At 52.4% G+C, this 21,372-nt stretch overlaps 1 protein-coding gene and 1 long non-coding RNA gene across 13 annotated transcripts in view; one reads left to right on the forward strand and one right to left on the reverse strand.

The window, feature by feature from the left end:
• The window catches only part of KSR1 (kinase suppressor of ras 1), a 164,412-nt gene extending 149,939 nt beyond the window's left edge, over positions 1 to 14,473 (forward strand). For 8 of the 12 annotated variants that reach the window (XM_040455289.1, XM_040455290.1, XM_040455294.1 and 5 more), the window contains 4 exons: positions 253 to 388; positions 6,782 to 6,915; positions 9,489 to 9,569; positions 11,467 to 14,473. In XM_040455289.1, the coding sequence (XP_040311223.1) occupies positions 253 to 388; positions 6,782 to 6,915; positions 9,489 to 9,569; positions 11,467 to 11,545 (430 nt within the window). In that variant the 3' untranslated portion in view covers positions 11,546 to 14,473. Of the gene's footprint in view, positions 1 to 252; positions 389 to 6,781; positions 6,916 to 9,488; positions 9,570 to 10,181 lie in introns of all 12 variants that reach the window. The other 4 variants (XM_040455291.1, XM_040455293.1, XM_040455292.1 and 1 more) reach the window with 3 other exon arrangements.
• A 283-nt stretch (positions 14,474 to 14,756) lies between these two features.
• Positions 14,757 to 21,372, reverse strand: LOC121017177 (uncharacterized). Its single transcript, XR_005784655.1, has 4 exons — positions 21,118 to 21,372; positions 18,124 to 18,333; positions 15,269 to 15,409; positions 14,757 to 14,962 (listed from the first exon to the last, which is right to left on the reverse strand). It is a non-coding gene; the product is annotated as an uncharacterized LOC121017177 (long non-coding RNA).

Genomic DNA, 21,372 nt, shown 5'->3' on the forward strand with positions numbered 1-21,372 from the left:
CTATGCAGCCTCAGACCTTCCATCACAACAGATGTGTAGGGCCACGGGTCCCCTTGTGACTGGAAGGAGCTGCTGGGATGCTGTCATGGTATCTCTGGGAGCCTGGTGGGTGGGGAAAGCTGGAGGAGGATCCCGGATGCTCTGGCTGGGTTCCTCGCACTGTGGCAGCAGGAACCCCCCTCCCCCCCTTCCCCTGGGCATGAGCTGGGCCGAGCGGTTCAGGAGCTCACGCTGCATGGGTGGTCCCCACAGGACTGTTTGGTATGAACTTCAAGCAAGAGACTGGCCCTTTAAGAACCAAGCTGCAGAGGCCTTGATCTGGCAGATTGGAAGTGGAGAGGGAATGAAGCGCGTCCTGGCCTCCGTCAGCCTGGGGAAGGAAGTCACTGTGAGTAGCCCCCTGTTCTTAGGGACGGAGGGCTAGAGGGAGGGAGGCTGGGCACACAGCAGGTGTACCCTTCTTCATTTACTCACCTGAGAAAGGGGACCCACCAGGAGGCAGAAGTATGCTGGGCAGGCCTCTTTGCTGCTGGCTAAAAGGTCTGTGTCCTTTATTACCCAACTGTTTTTCTTTATACAAAACCATGGTCTTTAAAAAAAATGGTGGTGGCGGGGGAGGGGGGGCGCTGGCCGGCATCTGGGTGGCTCAGTCAGTTAAGCATCAGACTTCAGCTCAGGTCAGGATCTCACGGTTCGTGGATTCGAGCCCCGTGTTGGGCTCTGGGCTGACAGCTTGGAACCTGGAGCCTGCTTCGGATTCTGTGTCTCCCTCTCTCTCTGCCCCTCCCTGGCTTGCACTCTGTCTCCCTCTGTTGCTCAAAAATAAATGTTAAAAAAAAAAAAAAGACTGGAAAGAAATAAAAATAAAGGTAATGCTTTTAACTGAATTGTGAGTTGAAAAGATAGTAAAACCCCATCTATTACTTACATGAAAGAAGGTGATGGATGCACAGAGCACAAATGGATGGGGGGTTACCATGGTATCGGATCTTTCTCTGAAGTATTCTTCTCAACTGTTAAAGAACAAATCGAAGTTTCCACAGCGTATTTGGGTTGCCACGGTGCCAAATCGGGTGCTGATCTCGTGTTTCTGAATACCTCTAACGGTTTCTCTGCGTTGCATTTTGTAAGTTTCCTTGCCCTGGCATAATGACACATAAAGGAACCCAGGGCTCAATGTTTTGAGCAGATAGGTGCCAGCCTGGATGTTAATAAGCTCCAGTAGGTATCTGGGTGGCATAACATTAGAGGACCACCTCATGCTGGTCTGGGTTGAGATCTAACTAGGCTGTGGCCTTCTTGTTGAAGTCCTGGACAGTGTTGGCAGAATCCCCATCTGCAAACTGGGACAGGGAGAGTGAGAAATGCAACCTAATCTTCCTTGAAGATCTTAAAAAAAAAAATTTGTTTAATGTTTGTTTTTGAGAGAGAGGCAGAGACAGAGTGTGAGCAGGGGAGGGGCAGAGAGAGAGGGAGACACAGAATCTGAAGCAGGCTCCATCCAGGTTCTGAGCTGTCAGCACAGACAGAGCCCGACGTGGGGCTCAAACCCACGAACCGTGGGATCATGACCTGAGCCGAAGTCGGATGCTTAACTGATGGAGCCACCCAGGTGCCCCTTCTTTCAAGATCTTAACAGATCTTAGTATTTTCCTCCTTGGACCGGTAGCAAGTTGGTAGGGCATCCTTGGAATACTAGCTTGACATTGTGCTTAGTGTACTTTATTTCCTCAGGAGTACATGCCATCTGGTTGAAGTGCAAACTATTTGTACAGGGACGCCCCTCCAAGAATGACACCAAAATGGGGGCGCAGTTGGTTAAGCATCCGACTTCGGCTCAGGTCATAATCTCATAGTTCGTGGGTTCAAATCCCGCGTCAGGCTGTGTGCTGACAGCTCGGATCCTGGAGGATTCTGTGTCTGTCTGTCTGTCTGTCTGTCTCTCTCTCTCTCTCTCTCTCTCTCTCTCTGTCTCTCTGCCCCTCTCCCACTCGCCCTCTGTTTCTCTCTCAAAAATAAATAAACATTAAAAAAAAAAAAAAAAAAGGAATGACACCAAAATGCTAATCTACAGCACCGACACCAGGCTCCTCTTTGGCCAACTGATACCACCTCGCTGGGGTGTCAGGCAAGGCGAGTGGGTGACGAGTGCCTTCCTGATGCTCTTGGCCAGCTCCTCAGGCAGAACCACCTTTCCCATGACATGGCCTTGGACACCTGAGCAGGGTAGTGGTAGGAGGGGTCCGGGCTCCTGGCTGCTGGGTAGTTCAGAGAGCAGCTAAAGCACCTACTACCCTACAGTCTTAAAAAAATTCCTTTAAGTTCTTTTTTTAAAAATATTTATTTAGGGGCGCCTGGGTGGCGCAGTCGGTTAAGCGTCGGACTTCAGCCAGGTCACGATCTCGCGGTCCGTGAGTTCGAGCCCTGCGTCGGGCTCTGGGCTGATGGCTCAGAGCCTGGAGCCTGTTTCCGATTCTGTGTCTCCCTCTCTCTCTGCCCCTCCCCCGTTCATGCTCTGTTTCTCTCTGTCCCAAAAATAAATAAAAACGTGGAAAAAAAAATTTTTAAATATTTATTTATTTGGAGGAGAGTGCAAGCAGGGGAGGGGCAGAGAGAGAGGGACAGAGAATCCGAAATGGGCTCTGCGCTGACAGGCTGACAGCAGCAATCCGGATGTGGGGCTTGAACCCACAAACCGCGAGATCATGACCTGAGCCCAAGTCGGATGCGCAACCGACTGAGCCACCCCAGTGCCCAACCCCCCCAAATTTTTTTTAAATACATACCTTTAGCAAGATCAAGCTCCTAACACATAGCTAATTTTTTCTTAATCATGATCTTTTTTCCACACGACCTTTTATTTTTTATTATTTTTAAGTCACTGACAAATCCTTTTAAGTCTGTCTACCCTCCTGTCCCATGGCTTACGCCATAATGTACCTACTTCTCTGTTGTTGGACATTTAGGTTATTTCCAATTTCTAATAACTTTACAATAAAGTTATTAAGGACACTTTGTATAAGCCAGAGTATGCGTGCATGTATGTTTTATCGGAAGGAAAAAATAGCCTTAGTTGCCTTCTTAGCAACAATCACAATTATATTTCTACACACTTAGAGTCTTAGAGCAGAGTGGTGGGTGAGGGCCTGGAACAGAGTGCAGAGCCCATCAGAGGACTACAAGGGAGTCAGGATTCAATGCTGGCTACAAGTCAGAATCATCTGGGAGCTTTTATTTATTCACTTTAATGTTTATTTTGAGACAGAGTACATGCACAGATGTGCACACATGTGCAGGGTAAGGGCAGAAACAGGGAGAGAGAGAATCAGCCTCAGTTAGGCTCCATGCCCAGCGCTGAGCCTGCCACAGGGCTTGATCTCACGACTGTGAGATCATGACCTGAGCTGAAATCAAGAGTTGGGTGCATAACCGACTGAGCCGGCGAGCTCTTAAAAATATCAGGTCTAGGGCCTCCACCAGACGGAAAGATTTAATTGGCCTGGGTTGGGGCTAAGATCATAATTAGTTGTTTTTATTTTTCATTTTTAAATAAAGCTCCTCCTAGTGCACAGCCAGAGTTGTGTTTTGGAAGGATTTCTAGCAGCGTGGGGTTATGTGACCTTTGAAGCTTCTTAAGAATAGAAAAAATAGGGGCGCCTGGGTGGCGCAGTCGGTTAAGCGTCCGACTTCAGCCAGGTCACGATCTCGCGGTCTGTGAGTTCGAGCCCCGCGTCGGGCTCTGGGCTGATGGCTCAGAGCCTGGAGCCTGTTTCCGATTCTGTGTCTCCCTCTCTCTCTGCTCCTCCCCCGTTCATGCTCTGTCTCTCTCTGTCCCAAAAATAAATAAACGTTGAAAAAAAAATTAAAAAAAAAAAAAAGAATAGATTAGGCACAGGGGGTGGGGAAATGGGGACAGAGAGCAAACGTTCCAGCAGTCAGCTTCTGGCTCATGAAAGTTGACTTTCCTGTTTGATCTTTTCTTTTCTTTTTTTTAATACATTGCCATTGGAGGGTAGAGGGGGTGTTGGTCAATGGCAATAAAAAGTGATTTTTGACTCATAGTCAAAAGTAGTAAGTACCCTCGGAGGGGCACCTTATCTCTGTCCCTCCAGCCACACTACTGTAAGTTTATCACCAGGCACTACTTTCTGTGTTAAGGCAGCCATGGTGAGTTAGTGTGCACAGGATGACATCAAAAGGCCAGAGGATTCTTAATGAAAACCAGCAGTCCCTTTCCTCTGGTCACTCTCCAAAAGACTGACTTCTTGTTCCATCAGGTCTTCATTCCAGGACCCTCTGCCCCTTCTTCTCTGCTCAACTTGCATCGCTTTCTCTTTATGCTTTTATCAGGACTAATTTTGTGTTGCCATGATTAAGTCTTCCATCCTGTATCTATAGATAGAGGCTAAAAGTGAAAAGACAATAAACAATGTGTGCACTATTATAATAGATTGTAATTGCTATTAGATACTGGTTAAGTAGTTCACGGGGATTACATTTTCTTCTTTGTGGGTCCATCTCTTTTCTTCCATTCTATCAGTTATTCAAAGGCTCACCACGATTTTGTTGGCTTCACGTGTGGACCATGGTTTTCTTGTGTGGTTTTATGTTTTTCCTGTAGTTTCTAATGGCCTTTCTTTTCTTCCTCATTGAGAGAGGTAATAAACACCTTTACCGTATTCCTAAGGTCTTGCATCTCCTACACACTGCTTATGGAATGGAATTTGTTTCATTCTTTTCAGGGCCCACTGATTTCTTATAATTTGCATGATGGAATTTTAGGCCTACTGTAGTGTTGTCATTTTTTCATTTCTTTTCATTCATTGCTGGGTGAATACTAGAATTTCTTGTATCTCATGTCTTTCCATTTCTTTATTTGCACTCCAGCAAAATGAGAGTGAAACCTAAAGGATCTCCTTCCCAGTAGATGCATAAGAGAGTCTTTGAATCCGTACATGCCTAAACACGTCCTTGCTTCACTTTCACACCAGAGGTTCACAATAACCTTGCCTAAGAATGTGACTTTTTTGCTCTGCTATCTACTAAGTGTCCAGTGCATTGCTGAGCAATCTGATATTAATCTTAATTCTCAATCTTTTATAGATGCCCTGTTTTATTCTTTCTGGGAACCTCTTGGGATCTTCTCTTTATCCTTGTTATATTGAAATTTTATTAAAATATACCTTAGAATAAGTTTATTTCTTGGTTTGATTTTCTTTTTTCAGTTGGGTCCCTTCACACTGAGCCTTTTCAGAGTAAGATTCCAATTTTCCTTGAAAGTTGCTGGGAAATTTACTTTTATTATGTTTTTTTTCTTTTTTATATAGTTTCCTGCCCTATAGTTTCTTTGTTTTCTCTTGTGGAAACTCCCATTAGACAGAATTTGATCCTTGGTGAGCTTCTGTGTCTTTTACCTTCTCTCTTTTATTTTAGAGAGGGAGAGAGAGAGTACAAGTGGGAGAGAGGAGCAGAGAGAGGGAGAGAGAGGGAGACTCTTAAGCAGGCTGCACGTTCAGTGCAGAGCCTGACGTGAGTCTCGATCCCATGACCCTGGGATCATGACCTGAGCCAAAATCAAGAGTCGGACACTCACCCGACTGAGCCACCCAGGCGATCCTCTTTGACCTTGAATGTTTTCTATTCCCTACCTAAAATTGAGTACACAATCTGGGGAATTTCCTGGATTTTATCTTCCAGTACTCCTAATGTTTCATTTCAAAAGTTGTATTATTAATTTCAAGCACTCCCTTATTTTTGGTGTGTTTTTTTTTTTGTTGTTGCACCTTGGTCTTGTTTTATGGATAGAGTAGCTTCTACACACACACACACACACACACACACACACACACACACACACACACTCAGTTGAGAACAGAAGCCCGAGCTGCCTAAGTCAGTGAGCATTTCCTGCCTGGTCGTGTGTACAGGCCTGTTTTCTCACAGGAGCTCTGCTGAACTGAAAGGCTGCAGGGTGTGCTGTAGATGTGCAGATCCTGAGATAGGCAGCAAACTACCCATGTCAGAGGGCCTTCACTCTTAGGGGGCATTCGGGAAGGGTGCTCTGCTAACTCTGAAGTTCTGCCCTCTGTTTTATCCTGGTCGCTCCCAGCCTCCATTCCTGGAACGCTGCAGTCGCTCCTGCCTCCATTGCGGCCCCACCCCACAGTTATTCTGAGCGTCTTGTGTTTCTTCTGCTTTCCATTTGAAAAATCTACAACCCCGTTTCTTTCTTTCTTTTTTCTTTCTTTTTGTTTAAAGTGTGTTTATGTTGAGAGAGACCAAGACAGCATAAGTCGGGGAGGGGCAGTGGGGAGAGAGAGAATCCCAAGCAGGCCCTGCACGATCAGCACAGAGCCTGATGCAGGTCTCAAGCTCACGAAACCGTGAGAGCATGACCTGAGCCAAAACCAAGAGTCGGACACTTAACCGACTGAGCCACCCAGGCGCCCCTACAATCCCATTTCTGATCTCTTTCCTATTACGCGTTTATTCAGCTTTATTCCTGTTATTCCAGGACGGTCTAAGAAGAAAAGAGGGGAGACAAGCTCGTGCCCTTTGTTTTCAACTAGAAGCATGAGCTCTTCTGAGATTCAATTATTTCTCTGAAATAACTACTCCAGAAATGGCCAGTCTTCTTACTATCGGCAGGATGTTCAGGGGACACGGACAGAAGGGGGGGTGGTGCTTGAGAGCATCAAAGGGGTCCTACGCCGCGTAGCCCAGCTGTGCCTTCCTCGCTCCCCGCCAGCTCTCACGCCGCTAATGTCGGCTCTGCTTGCAGGAGATCCTGTCTGCCTGCTGGGCTTTCGACCTGCAGGAGAGGCCCAGCTTCACCCTGCTGATGGACATGCTGGAGAAACTGCCCAAGCTGAACCGGCGGCTCTCCCACCCCGGCCACTTCTGGAAGTCCGCTGAGTAAGTCCCCCCTCCGTGGGCCACACCCGCCAAGCAGGCCTTTTGCAGCCTGACCTGGTGTCTTAAAGGGCCCTGTCGGCTCTGTCTGCCTACGACTTTGATCTGGGGAATATACAGAGCAGATTCACCAGAGGCGACTAGTCCCCTTGTCCAAGTGATACTAGGGTCTTGTTTGTTTCAGAGACTCCTTTTGCGAGATGAGCGTCTCTGGTACTCTGTTGTGAAAACCCAGCATCGCTGTTATCAGAACAGGGCTGACACTGGGCCCAGGCTAGGCCCGGGGAAGATTCCACCATAGAAGGGGCCAGACAGGAAGCCAGAGCAGCGTGGGTGTTACAGCACCACCAAAATCGGCAAAGTGACTGTTACTTAAAAGGGTGCAGACTCGAGACCGGTTTCTAGCCCCCAGATCAGCCACCTGTTACGGGGACGGCATGGCCTGAGTTTGTGTGCTCCTCTGACACGAGAAGTCCAGCTCCCTTCTGTTTAATCACACCGTCCTTTGTACCCCCTTGGTACAGGGTGGTCTTTACTCCTCCATTCCGTCTCGTTCCCTTCGTGCTGTGCCCCTCTGGCCCTCTCTGCCAGAACACTCAGAAACGGACCTCTGCCCTGCTGCGAGCCCTTTGTGAGAATCCGGGAAAGTCCTTCCTTGTTCCGGGCCTCGGTTTCCACGGCTTTAGCAAGCAGGGGTTGGGCCAGAGGGAGGCTGGCCGACTTGTGAAGGGGGACGGGCTTCTAGCGGAGGGAGCTGTGTTAGGCTTTGCAGGCCCCCAGGATTGGTAGCGCACCCAGCAGCAGTGTGAGGCTGTGACAGCACCGTATACAGTCCCCGCCACAAGGACTCAGCTCTGCCGTCTGATGCAAGAGCAGCCCCAGCACCTACATCAGGGGATGGCTGTGCTCTAAGACAGCTTTATTTACGGACGCTCACCCTTGAACTTCATGCAGCTTTCCCATATTGTGAAGTCTTCTTTTGATTCCCACCCCCCCCCCCCAACCCATTCAGGAAGGTAAAAACCATTCTTAGTTTATGGATTATACAGAAACGGGTTGGGCAGGCCCTATGTGACCAGACCCCTGAGTGACAGGAACGGTTTTAAACTTTTTGAAGGCCAAGGGCACTTCCTAAAAGTGCGATCTCCCACCAAGTCCCCATTGATGATAACAGATAAAGTAAAGCTGCCCTTGCTAGTTGTGGGGCAGAAGCTCGTCCGCACCCCCAAGCGGCTCGTGGGGCACCTGCGGCCACGTCGCTGAGCCCCTGGAGAAGCTGCACCTGATCCCACGTCTGCTGCCCAGGTGTTTGGTGGCAGCTGTACTGTCCATGGTTCTAGAAAGGGCGGCTGGTAAATATTTTAGGCTTGTGGGTCATGTGGTCTCTGTCATACGTTCTTGGTTTTTCTGTTTTTGTTTTGGACAAAGCTTCAAAGTGGTCCACATCTTTTAGTGGCTGGATTTGGCGTCAATATAGTTCGCCAGCCCCTCCCATCTGAAAACAAGCCAGACGGGGTCTCAAGCTGCAGGGGAGGGGAGGCCTGGCAGGGTCGCCCGACCTGCCAGAGATTGCAGGCAGAAGTCCGTGAAGAAATGCAGTGAACTGCTGATTTAGGTCACTTGTAGGGACGGTCTAGAGGAATGACAGTTTAGGGCTGTGTCTGTCAGAATGACACAGTAGTTTCGATATTTTGCTCTTAAGATGAGTCAGACTCCATAACCTAATGTGACCATTAAAGGTGTGGGTTGTAGCCAGCCTTTGCTGGGTACCTGCTACACACCTGGGGAGACTGAAGGCCAAGGCCAGGTTTCGGCCAGCAAGGAGTTTATAGTGTAATTGGATAAAGAAGGGAATGGTTATAACACGCTAAGGGCTGTGACAGAGAACAGCCTTTGTGGGAACACACGCAGGGGCCTCTCTGCCCACCGAGGGGGCTTGAGAAAGGGTCTCCAGAAGCGGGGGGGTAGGGGGGGGTCACTGGAACTGGGTTTTGAGCAGGAGCTCTCCTGGCAGAGGCCAAGAGACTGGGGTTCCCCTGGACTTGCAAAAAGTTCAAGGATCTGGTTTGTCAGACCTTGGGCGACTTGTTTAATATCTTGGGCGCTGGTTTTCTCAGCCACAGAAGAGAAGGCCGCAGCGGGTGGGTCTGGCATTCCGGAGATACTTCCAGATTCCCTAAAGACCACATAGCCCCACCTTCTCATTTCACAGGTGGGAAACGGGAGTCCCACATGGGCATCGTTCCGTGCCCAAAGCCATCCGTTTTAGCCCCTGGGAGGAAAGAATGCCAGCAGCCCCGCCTGAGTCTCAGTCCGAGCTCCCCGCTCAGGATCTGTTCTTCAACACATTCAGTGTCTAATTCTCATCTTCTCTTTTCTTTTCCATCCGTCTTGCTGCTTTGTTTATTTTCGGGGGGTGGCGGATGCGCTGGCCCCTTCTGTCGTCCCTCCCCTCCCTGCCGTCCTGATTCCCGGGGCTCCTCCTCCACCCGTCTGCACCGGGTGCCCGACTCCCGTCACCCACTGGACTGCGCTGTTCCCACACTTGGCAAAATGGCCGCGGGCCCCCCCCCCAGGCGCTGGCGGAGCCGCTACTACGGGAAAGGACGTTACGGCCACCTGGACTTTAAGAACTCCTTTCCGGTTCTGGAGGAACAGTGTGTCTTTCTGCCTGTTTGCACCCTGCTTCCTGCTCTGTCTCTGCGTCCGGCTTCCCCGTTTTTGTGTGTTTTGTTCGCATAAACCGAAGTGATACTCCTGTCGCTGAAACGGCCACTGGCAAGGGCCCCGCAGGCCTGTGCGTCTCTCGCTGGGCCGAGAAGACCCACAGCATGTGGCAGGGGCTCCGTCTACCCACTGTGGCAGATGATGGCCCGTCCCTGGGTGGGAGCCATCTCAGATTATTGGCCCAAGTCCAGGGTGCCCTTTGGCCAGAGCTTCAAAGAAGGGAAAGCAGTAAGCAAAAACAGCGAACTTTTAGGAAGTCACTTTGGATAGTCCGGGGCTGAGGGGCAGTGGACCCATTGGCCAACCTCTGTCTAAACATTCTGTGACTGTCCCGGCGGAGCTCTGGACAGGTGCTTCGTGCCAGGTCCCTTCCAAGCTCTCTGGGCTGCCCAGCTGGGAATGGAGTGGGGATGCCTTTTTCCCCCTCTGTGGGGAAAGAGGGTCCCCTGCCCCCTGCCCTGGCCAGGCCTCTGCCGCTCCCCCTGCCCCTCTGTGGGCTCGGCCTCTGACTCGGTTCTCCCCTCTTCTCTTTCTTCCCGTAGGTTGTAGGCCTGGCTGCCTTGCATGCACTCGGGGCTTTCTTCCTCCTAATCGACCCGTGGCACCGTGACTTCTGCTCAAGCGCAAACTGAGATGCGGGCACTAACCCAGGGGATGCGATCTCTGCTGCTCCGAGCGTCTCTCCCGAGACTTCTTCTCTCGCTTTGTTTTTGAAACTGACCCCCACCCCTCTCCACGGCCTATGTGTGCCTGAGTAACCGCTGCCCACGAGGATCCCCTAACAGAATTGCCTCCCGGATGGGACTTCATTGTCTAACTCTTCTTCTGTGGGGCGGCACTGTTTGTGTTTGGGTGGTGCTGTCTCCCTACTAACACCTCAGCGAGATTCGTGCCCCCCTGAGCACCTCGGCCTCCCGCCGGCTGTACTGCTCCCACAGCGCAGCGGAGAGGTTTGGCTTGGCTGCTGAGCCGCAGAGATCTTGTCCAGCAAGGAGCGGGAGGATTTCAGAGCTGCCGAAGGCCAGGCCCCCCTGGAGGGCCGGGGGGTGGTGGACACCAAAAGTCCTGTTGCCGTGAAAGACACTAGCCTGCCAGGGCTTTGTCCTCAGCGGCGCGCTTAGGAAAGTTGTCCTAAAACAAAGTGGGGGGTGGGGGAGGGCTGTCGCCAGACGATTTCACTGATGAGAACGAAGCTTTTGCCCCCGGTCCCCACGATGTTAACTCCCTTTACATCCGCCCAGTGCGGACAGAAAGTACCAGACCCCAGGTCAGCGTTCATCAAGAGTGTGGCTGAGAGGCCACACACACTCGCTGTGCCGCTTACCAAATTCACATTCCTGGGGTCCCTCCCACAACTGAGCCCAGGTCTCCGGAGGTGGGCCCTGAGAATCTGCATTTCAGCTTGCTTCCCACATGGTCTCTGATGCCTGGGGACCTTGTCCGAAAGGAGTGTGGGATGTCCCTCTCGGTACTTGGGGACAGGTTTCTCTCTCCTCCCGCTTGTGCTCGGAGCAGAGCTCTGCTGGGCTGCAGGTGAGAAAGTAGTTCGGACAAGGCCACGGCAGTGGCTGGTGCTGAGGACTCGGAGACTAACGAGCCCACTGCCCCACCCCCACCCCCACCCCGGGAGGGTGTGTGGCCAAGTCTTAGCACCCCGGCCACGTGTGGCCAGGAGCAGCTCAGCCGAGGCTGTTGGCATGCAGTCACTCTCGCTTCTTGCTGGGGCCGGGTCCTCCGTGGAGCTTCTGACACTGACCTAGCTAACACCGCCCTACTTCTAATGGAGACCAGCGTGGCCATAACCCTTCTTTTTGTTCCTCTTCGCAGCATTAACAGCAGCAAAGTTGTACCCCGGTTCGAAAGGTTTGGCTTGGGCGTCCTGGAGCCCAGTAATCCAAAGATGTAGCCAACTTGTGCACTTTTTCTGCCGATTTCTTTCTCTCTTAAACGCGGTCCTGAAACATCCCAACAACCGCCAACGACGAAAACGAAAACCCTCTCCGAGACATCGGTCCACCCTCCCAAGTGCCGCAAACCAGGAACGCGACTCATCGATTCAGACCTTTCGTCCACGAAAACACCCGGGCTGGCAATGGAGCTGCACCTGCTGTTTGTCTTAAAGTGACATCACCAACAACCAGACCCGCCCTGACAGGCAGCAAACGTTTACACATACGTCTCTGTGGAGTGAGTGAACTCGCTGTTTTACAGCAGGTACTAAGAAAAAGTGCTCTGCAGAAGTGGGCTGGCACCACCTGCCAGGCTGGGGGAAGCGACCCCACCCCCCCTCCCCGGAGGCCCCTGTCGGCAGTGAGAAGGAAGAAAAGCACGGTGACTGTGGCTGTTCTCGGGGTAGGATGGGGACCACAAGGTTCGACCTGGACTCTGCTTTGGCCCTAAACCCCATCCGTGGGGAGTCTCCCTCTGTAGGGTTCTCCCCCGTCCTACCGGAAGGACACTGTCCCTTTTTCCTCTGGCAGAGGAAACCCTGGCTAGGAACCAAGCTGGATTATGAGGGTCGGGGGTTCCCAGCGAGCTGGGGTTCTCATTCAGCCCCAGGGATCCAGCTCCTACCTGCCAGAAAAGTAGAGACGGCTGAAACCCAAATAACATCTGGACTGACCCAGTGGTTGGTAGCCAGGGTTTGTACGGCCTGTAGAGAGCTTTTCTTCTCGCGGCTTCCAGGAAGGCAGACGCTAAGGAGCTAGGACTCATCCGTGTCCCTGGCTCACATGTGAGCGAAGAGGCTAAGAGCGAAGGCCCAGCCCCACGGCTGTGGACACCGTGAAGGCTTGATTGGTGAGAAGAAAGAAGGTAGGGGGAGAGAGAAGTGGCAGGCAGTAGGGTCCCTGAGCCCACCCTCCCAGCCACAGGGTGACCTGGCTCTTTGGGAGCCCGTCAGCAGTCATGCCAAGGTTCAGAACTGCCCCCCTCTTCTCCCCCAGCCCTTTTCGAAGTCCTTGCCACTCCTGAGTCTTCCACTGCCCGCGTCTGAGTTCTCGGCTGGGACGGGAGGCCCGTGCCCCCCACGCCTTTCATCTGGACCCACCCGGCCCCCAGTCTTCAGAGCCTTCCGTGAAGCGAGTCCGGGCCACTTGTGTACATTTGCGCCAGAAGGAGGGGCTTGACTGGGGAAAGTCGGTGACGTGAGAGCATCCTGTCTGTCTTCGTCAGAAGCCGTCACCTAAAGAGAAAAGTTCCAAACGGGAGAGAAGCCTTCAGTGGACGTTACGCCATGTTAGGCCCCAAACCAGAACTGACCAAGGGTGACGAGGGTGGAGACGTGGTTGGATTCAGACCCAGAAGCTGTGTCCATGCTCTGAGCCAAGATGGGGAGGTGTGGGGGCCACCCATCCCTTTCGTTTAGACTCCCCCAGCAAAGCTCCCAATCTTCAGAGCCTTCCCTGGAGTCTGGCCACAATGTCCTGGGAAGTGGGCCGCGGCCTCGAAGTCGTAGGGCCACCTTCCCGTCTCTGGGTCAGATGCCCCCCGGCCCGACCCACGCTCGCTTGGAGAGCGCAGCTGTGCAGCCGGGCAAGGTATCCAGGCTCCCGCCCCCCATGAGCGCCCCAGACCCGAGCTCCTTTACCTTCCTGGTCGGGGAAGACAGGAGCTGACACCCAGCTAGAGTCAGCCCCGGGTGGCTCTTCCCTCCTCCGTGAGACTGCTGGTCTCATCCTGTCATCCCTTGGCCTCCCCCGTGGGCGTCACGCCCGCAGGTCAGTTCAAGAAGCTTTCGTCGAATACCTACGGTGTCTTATGCAAGTTCAGGGACCCACGATGGGAGCCGTCACAGTCCCTGCCCTTAAGGAATTGACACTTTGCCACGAACCCTGAAGGAGATCCGAAGGCCTGGGGGACACCCCCTTCGTCTTCAGGGCCCTGGACGGCCCCCCAGCTCTTGGCCTAGCCTCTGTGCTGCCTCTCATTTGAAAAAAAAAAAAAAGAAAAAAAAACGTGGTCCCCTTCTCCTTCCGTCTCTTTAAGTGACTGTGAATTGAGGTTGGGAACACGTGCTTGCCCTTCTGTGTGCTCTCCCCGTCTGCCATGCAAACACACGAAGGACGGCAGATACTGTGAATTCAGCCCTCACGGCCAGCCGTGAAGGGGACGGAGAAGCTGGGAGGGCCTCCTTGGCGAGAGCTCTGGGGGCAGCGGAGTCCCCAGCGGGGTCTGAGAGTGGAGCCCAAGCTTTGGTCCTTCTTTACAGCGGGCCCCCAGTCCCCAACGTCCCCTCCCAAACCCTAGGGCCCATGTCCCCGCTGCCTTTATTCCCCCAAGCCGCAGTCCCTGGGTCTCCATCCAACTCGAGATCCCGAATCCCAGCAAGCTCCCCGTTAGTCGAGGGCAGTGTAGCGATGTTGACCTCTCTCGCGTCACCAAACCCGCGCAGGGCGCTGGAATCCTGCCCTGTCGTGGCCTTTCTTCTTGTGATCACAGGGGGCAGCTGTGCGCCCTGTAAGCCTGTATTGCCGTGGTTCTGTGTTGATTGGGGGGGGGGCGGGGTGGAAACACAAATGTGAAGCCATTTAGGGAGCTCGTACGATGCTGCAGTGTTAGCCAGGATTTCATCAGTGTGTGTAAAGCCAGCGTCTTCCGTGGCCACAGGCACACGCCTGCTTTTTTTTTGAATGTGATGTAAAATTTGTACAGTAAAAGTTTTTATATTTTCTATCAACCACATTTGTCTTCCAGAAATGCTATTAATTTAAATTAAAACGGTTAGTATTCATGAACGTGCTGTCAGCAGTTTTTTGCCGCTGGCAAGAATACATCCTTTGTGCCAGGCCAAGCCTGGGTGTCTGGAGTTTGTGAATAAAATTGTACCAAGGTGTCTGGGGCTCGTGTCTACTTGGGTCAGCTCCAGATGAGTGCGAGGGGCTGCTCAGATGGATGGCGAGGGGGAATAGGAATGGAGGGGGGGTCCAGGATGGTTGGACCCCTCTGGGAGCCCCTTCCGAACAAAGAAGTTACCCATGGACTTTGAAGACAGACGGAGTGGAGACAAAATGGCGTCAGAGCCCACGATGCCCAGAGGACAGTCATCCAGCCGGCAATAGCCACAGCTCGTGAGCAGACCCAGAGCCGCTCAGTGTCTCCTGGGCTGAGGGTGCCTGTGCCTCCTGGAAGCCATGCGGGGTGGGGAGCGGAGTGATCTCCTAACTGAATCTTATTTCTAGGAGCCTCTCTTGGCCGGTCATGGAGAGAGGTGCTTTGGAGGTTGGAGTAAGAACAGGCGGAGGAAAAAAGGAGCCAGCGTGAGGCGCCTGGGCGACTCAGTGGGTTGAGCGTTCGACTTCAGCTCAGGTCATGGTCTCGCGGTCTGTGAGTTCGAGCCCCGCGTCAGTCTCTGTGCTGACATTTCGGTGCCTGGAGCCTGCTTTGGATTCTGTGACTCCCTCTCTGCCCCTCCCTTGCTCGTTCTCTCTTCTCTCTCTCTCAAAAGTGAATAAACATTAAAAAAAAATTTTTTTTAAGAGGAGCCAGTATTCGTGAGGCCTCTCTGAGCCAGGGAGGTACTCTTCATGTATCCTCTTCCCTTAATCTAGCCCTCACAACACCACCACGAGGCGGGAATTGTGGTGTTTCAGCCGAGGAAACTGAGGCCCTGAGAGGTTAAACTACTCACCCAAGATGACACAGCTGGAAGGTGGCTCGTCCAGGACTCAGCCAACGGCTTTGACTCCAGAGTTTCCTCTCCGCAAAAGCCGAGGAACGTCCCAAGTCAGACATTTGCTGAGCACCTGTGCCCGGAAGATGGCGCCGAGTGCTGGAACACAGATAAAAAGGGGGTAGTGCCCTTGCGTTAAGAGGTCCCTCAGTCTGCCCGGCAGGCTTCATGGAGGAAGTGGCCTTGGAGCCGACTTGTAGGGTGAGTAATGTGTCTGGTGCATATAAACGAGAACAGGTCATTCTGCCCTGTAGGAACAGCACCTGCAAAGGCTCAGAGGTCTGGGAACACAGGATGTGCTTGGGAAATCACGAGTGTTCCAGCTGTTGTAAAGTGGAACCAGGGGAGTAGTTTGGAGCTGGAGGGATCCTGCAGGTGCCAAGCCAAGGAGTTTAGACTTTAACATGGCAGCCCTGGGGAGCCATTGAAGATTCTTGAGCAGGGGAGGGCTATAATTAGATTTATGTCTTAGATACATAGCACGGACTGGAGCGGGCCTAAAACTAGAGGCCAGGGGATCACGACCTGAGCTTTGATTGGATGTGGCGGAGAGGTGAGCGTCCAGGGTAACTCCGCAAACGTCTGCCCTCCTACTGATGGGGTTGTTCGCTGAGAAGGTGAGCCTGTAGATGAGGAGGGGGGAGAGGGTCATGCTTGGGGGCATCCAGGTGAGCACCGCATGGGCAGGGAGACCTTGCCTGGCAGCATGCCTTCAAGAAGAATTTGCTGTAGAAATGAATGGGTAAGGGTGGGAACAAGGAAAATTAAAAATGTGACCTTGTTCTGGAAGATCCAGTGGTAAAGCTGAGGGTCCCCAGTTCTGGAGACTTGGTTGGGGGGCTTGTTTCTAACTGCCCTACCCGGCATGTTTTCCTTAGCTGCTGGGTTTTTTAAATCTTTCTCCATAAGCCACATTTGTCCTTTTTTTCCTCCAAGTCACATTGGGAGATTTCTATTAACTCGAATTGATGTTATTAACTTTGCCAAGTCTTCAGTGAATATACCTTTATTTGATAGACGCCTACAGGTTCATACCACAGGATCATGAAGACTTTACATGTTTTCATGTAAATCATCGTTTTGTGATGAGTAAAACAATGTTCAAATAACAAGATACTTCACTGAAATTTTTTTTTTAATGTTTATTTATTTTTGAGAGAAACAGCACGTGAGCAGGGGAGGGGCATAGAGAGAGGGAGACACAGAATCCAAAGCAGGCGCCAGGCTCTGAGCTGTCAGCACAGAGCCCGACACGGGACTCGAACTCACAAACTGTGAGATCATGACCTGAGCCGAAGTCAGATGCTTAACCAACTGAGCCACCCAGGCGCCCCCACATCTGGCTGTTTCTTAAAGTCTCTGGCTCTTGCTTTGACACCTGGGGTCCCCTATAAGATGATGTTCCGCTCCATGGAAAGTACTATTTCATTCCACATTGTGTTCTTCCCCAGAGGTCCCCGGCTACAAAAGAGAACAGATTCATTGTTCCTCTCTGTTCAGCAGAGCAGCCTCCAGCCCCGGGTCCCTGCCACCCCTCTGGAATGAGTCCTGGGTGAGAAGGTGTTGACAGGACCCATAGCAGGACCTGAGGCTCTGGGCTTCTGACTTCGCAGGCACAGAAAAATACAGATCAGAAATGAAACCAGGAGACATGTTGTGGCAGAGCTCTCCTTGCCCCTGGGGGCACAGAACGCAGTCACGTGGGCCGATGTTCCCTGCAGCAGGGGTTGGGTCCCATGAACGGAAGCCCTAGGAAGAGGCATGTGAGAAGTGAGGCGGGTGGTGCGGTGGTTAGAGGCACAGGCTTCGGTGCGGCACTGCCTGGGCTGAATCCCCGCTGTGATACTTTCTGGCTGTGTGACCTTGAGCAAGTTGCTTCACCTCTCTGTGCCTTCGTTTCTTCCCACATAGACTAGACATAGTCAATTGCACCTACTTTGTAAAGCTGATGGAGAAGTAAATGTAAGGCACCCAGAATGGTTGCTTAGCATGTAATCAACGCTATAACAAGTGTTAACTGAAAAAGAATCTTGGGGCGCCTGGGTGTCTCAGTGGGTTAAGCATCTGACTCTTGGTTTCGGCTCAGGTCATGATCTCATGGTTGACGAGCCCCGGCATTGGGCTCGGCGCTGACAGCACAGAGCCGACTTGGGATTCTCTTTCTCCCTCTCCCTTTGCCCCTTTATGTGCACAGGCGTTCTCTCTCTCTCTCTCTCTCTCTCTCTCTCTCTCTCTCTCTAAATAAACTTAAAAAAAATCTCTGAGTACTCCCTCCTCTGGGCCCATCAAGTGCTCCCTGCACCCCAGGTCCCAGGAGGAACCCGGCACTTGTTTCTTGACTGTGGCAGTCATTGTATCTTCCAAGCATTTCCGGTCCCCAAGCTCTTCCAGAATCGCTGCTCCCCATCAGGAGGTGAGGTCTCACCCCTCTCCTTGAACCTGCCTCAACAACAGAATGTGGTAGAAATGGTGCAGCCTGACCCCTGAGGCTAGGTTATAAAAGGACACAGCTTCCACCCTCTGCTCCCCGCTCTGGGGCAGAGATGAGCTGCCCCCACCTGGCCCTGCTTGAGTTCAGCTTTGTGAGCCGGAGCAATGCTGTCATTCTTTTAAGCTGCTAAGTTTTCGGGTAATTTTATGCAGCCGTAGGTAAGCAGAACACGGGCTAGATGAACCCGGCGGCATCCGCTCAGCAGGCCTGGAGCGCGTGGCCAGCTACCCGGGTCATCCCTTCAACAGACACCAGAGTGGAGGGAGGGGCCGCTGGGGGCGGGGGGTGGGGGGTAGTTCGTAGACCAAGGAGCCCGGCTGACCTGTCTTTGGCTGTTCGTGTCATGTGCGGTGCTGGGCACTTCTCTGATTCTTCATCGATTATTCAGCACAGCAAGGGCTGCCGGGAGCTTGGCCAGAGATGACAGACGTAAAATCCCTGGCCCCGTGCCAGGCACATGGCAATTTGGCGTCGGTAAACACTGGCTCCTTTCCTGGGGAGCGTTCACGGTCGAGGAAGAGGGACTCTGCTCCTGAAAGGAGAGGAGAGAAGGAAGGAGGCAGAGGGAAGCCTTCCAGAGGAAGGGCGTAACCAGGCTTCATCTTCCTTTGGCAAGCGTCACTGGCTGGCACCCCAGCCGTTATCTGTCTTCCCAGCTGGTTTAGGAACCAAATCCGGAGGTGGGGTCCCCGAAAAGCTTGAACTTGAAGGCTCTTCTCTGCCTAGGCAATGGGTTTCCATGACTAGAGGTGTTTGCAACATTTGAGAGACCTAAGATGTATTTTTTAAAAAAACGTTGACTTCTTGAGCGCGAGAGAGCATGAGCAGGGGAGGGGCAGAGAGAGAGAGAGAGTCCCAAGCAGGCTCTGTGCTGACAGCAAAGCATGAGACTTGATCCCACGAACTGCGAGAACATGACCTGCACCGAAATCCAGAGTAGGTCGCTTAAGCTCCTGAGCCATCCAGTCGCCCCGTGAGAGCTAAGATGTATGAAGCAAACTGATTAACACTACTGTCTCCTTTCCCTCCGGCGTCCCCTCTATCATACTGCCTCTTGAGTCGGGTGGTATTGGAGAAGCCAATTTGGGGGTCGGGCTAAGAGAGAGTCGTTGAGTTGGGCATATGTTCACTCTAGGTTTAGTGGGATATATTTACGTGGGTCACAGCCACCTCCATTAATGATTCAGTTATTCCCGACTGTCCCAGTTTAGGAATGGCTTCTGGAACCCTCCTCCTGTCTGTTGTGCCAACTCCCCTGGGTCCAGGTACAAAGATGCGGGGCCAGAGGGCCAAAGGAACGTGTCCCGTGTTACCTGGTACCCAGAGTACACAGGCAGTGGAGAAAAAAACAGGCCGTTGGAAAGACACAATGATCTTTCTACTTCCTTTATGGAAAATATGTCAAATCTTCACACAAAGAAGCAAAGAATATGCGGCCAAAAAAGTAAAAGGCGTTATAGTGCCAGGAAAGTAATAAAAATATTATTTTTCTGGATTTTACGCTGCTTGGGGTATTCATTGCAATGACTCAAATGTTTGCGTCCCCCCAAAATTTGCATGACCACCTTCACCCGCTTTGCCCACCGAGAGTTTTTATTTATGGAAGTGGCGGTGGTTGCCATTTATGGTGATGACGTGAAATTTGCTTTTATTTATTTATTTTTTTTAATTTTTTTTTATTAACGTTTATTTATCTTTGAGACAGAGAGAGACAGAGCATGAACGGGGGAGGGTCAGAGAGAGGGAGACACAGAATCCGAAACAGGCTCCAGGCTCCGAGCTGTCAGCACAGAGCCCGACGCGGGGCTCGAACTCACGGACCGCGAGATCGTGACCTGAGCCGAAGTCGGCCGTTCAACCGACTGAGCCACCCGGGCGCCCCTGAAATTTGCTTTTAAGATAAAAGCATCCAGGGGCGCCCGGGTGGCTCAGTCGGTTGAGCATTCGACTCTTGATTTCGGCTCGGGTCACTATCTCACCATTCACGAGTTCAAGCCCCACGTCATGGTGGAGCTGGCTTGGGATTCTCTCTCTCCCCCACTCACACTCTTGTTCTCTCTCTCGAAATAAATAAGTAAACTTTAAAAAGGAGAGAGAAGAAAAGCCTAAGCTTATTTAAAGGAAATCGGGAGCGAAGACTAGTCCCAGGCTAATCATGCAAGAACTAAAGGCCGAGGCGGCCGTGTGTCTGATAACTGATAGGACGCCAGTCTGGAAGCTCACCTGGGTTCCCCACTGAGGAAGTGTGAGCAGGGACTCTGAGTGTGCTTGGTTCCACTCCTCAGCCCTGCCGCCCATGGGAAGGATGTCGGCACTCTGCAAGCTCGGCCCCGCGGCCACTTCCTCTCTGGCCTCACCACCCACAAGTAAGATGTGTGAACAAATAGATACGACTTAGGGAGCGCTTGCTCGGTGCCGGCGCCGGCCTAAGTGCCTTCCAAGCATTAGCTTGTTCAGCCCTCCCGACGACCTAATGAAAGAAGGCCCGTGATTCGCCCCACCTTACAGATGAGGAAACTGAGGCTCACAGAGCTCAAGTGACCTGCCTGGCCTCACTCAGCTGCTGTGCCCCCACTGAAAGCTGTACACGCTTCTTTCACAGCACAGTAGTGCGCTTAATAACTGGTACCCCCACCAACCCTAATGATCTACGAAGCACTGGAAGGAAAGGACGAGGTCCTCTCGGTCTGTGGTCCCCAGAGCCAAGTTCAGGGCTGGGCATGCAGCAAGTGCTCAGTAAATGCTCGTAAATAATTGCTCATCTGCACTTCTTCAAGGGGGTTTCACTTTCCTCTCTGGGCCCAGAGGTAGACTCACCAGCAGGGTCCCTCACTCGCGTGGACTGGGGCAGGGCCCTAGCCATGTGTGTGTTTGGTCATCTGTTTTGGTTAAGTAGGTTTTCCTTTCCTTCCCGTTCCCCCTCCCTCCCCTCCCTCCCCCCCCCCCCCCCCCCCCTCCCCCCCCTCCCCGCCCTCCCCTCCTTCCCCTCCCTCCCCTCCCTCCCCTCCTTCCCCTCCTTCCCCTCCCCCTAGGTTTATTCATTTTTCAGAGACAGAGGCAGAGCATGGGTGGGGGAGGGGCAGAGAGGGGGACAGAATCGGAAGCAGGCTCCAGGCTCTGAGCCGTCAGCACAGAGCCCGCCGCGGGGCTCGAACTCACAGACCGGACCGCAAGATTGTGTCCGCCGCTTAACTGACCGAGCCACCTAGGCGCCCCGTAGGTATCCATTTTCTTAAAGATGCCCCCCAGATTTGTAATTAGGGTCCCACAAGATCTGCATGAGGTGCCTGTTGAAAATGCAGATTTCCAGACTTACCTCTAAACTCCCCAAGCCCAGGCCCTGGGAGAGATTCCAGGCTCACCAAAGTCTGGGTATCACTATGCTAGATGTTTCCTGCCCCCCCCCCCCTCCGTTCCTTGCTGGCTGTATTTACTTTAGGGCTCCCAGGAGAGTCATTGTTCTGGAGTGGCCATACCCTCCTGTGTTTTTTAGAAAGCTGTGAATTCCAGTAAGTGGAAGTGCAATAGTTTCGATTCCTTCTTATCGAGACAAAGACCTTGGCTGCCAGTG

This window comes from Herpailurus yagouaroundi, unplaced genomic scaffold, assembly GCF_014898765.1.
Source record: "Herpailurus yagouaroundi ecotype Mexico unplaced genomic scaffold, PumYag 215, whole genome shotgun sequence".
Lineage (NCBI taxonomy): Eukaryota > Metazoa > Chordata > Mammalia > Carnivora > Felidae > Herpailurus > Herpailurus yagouaroundi.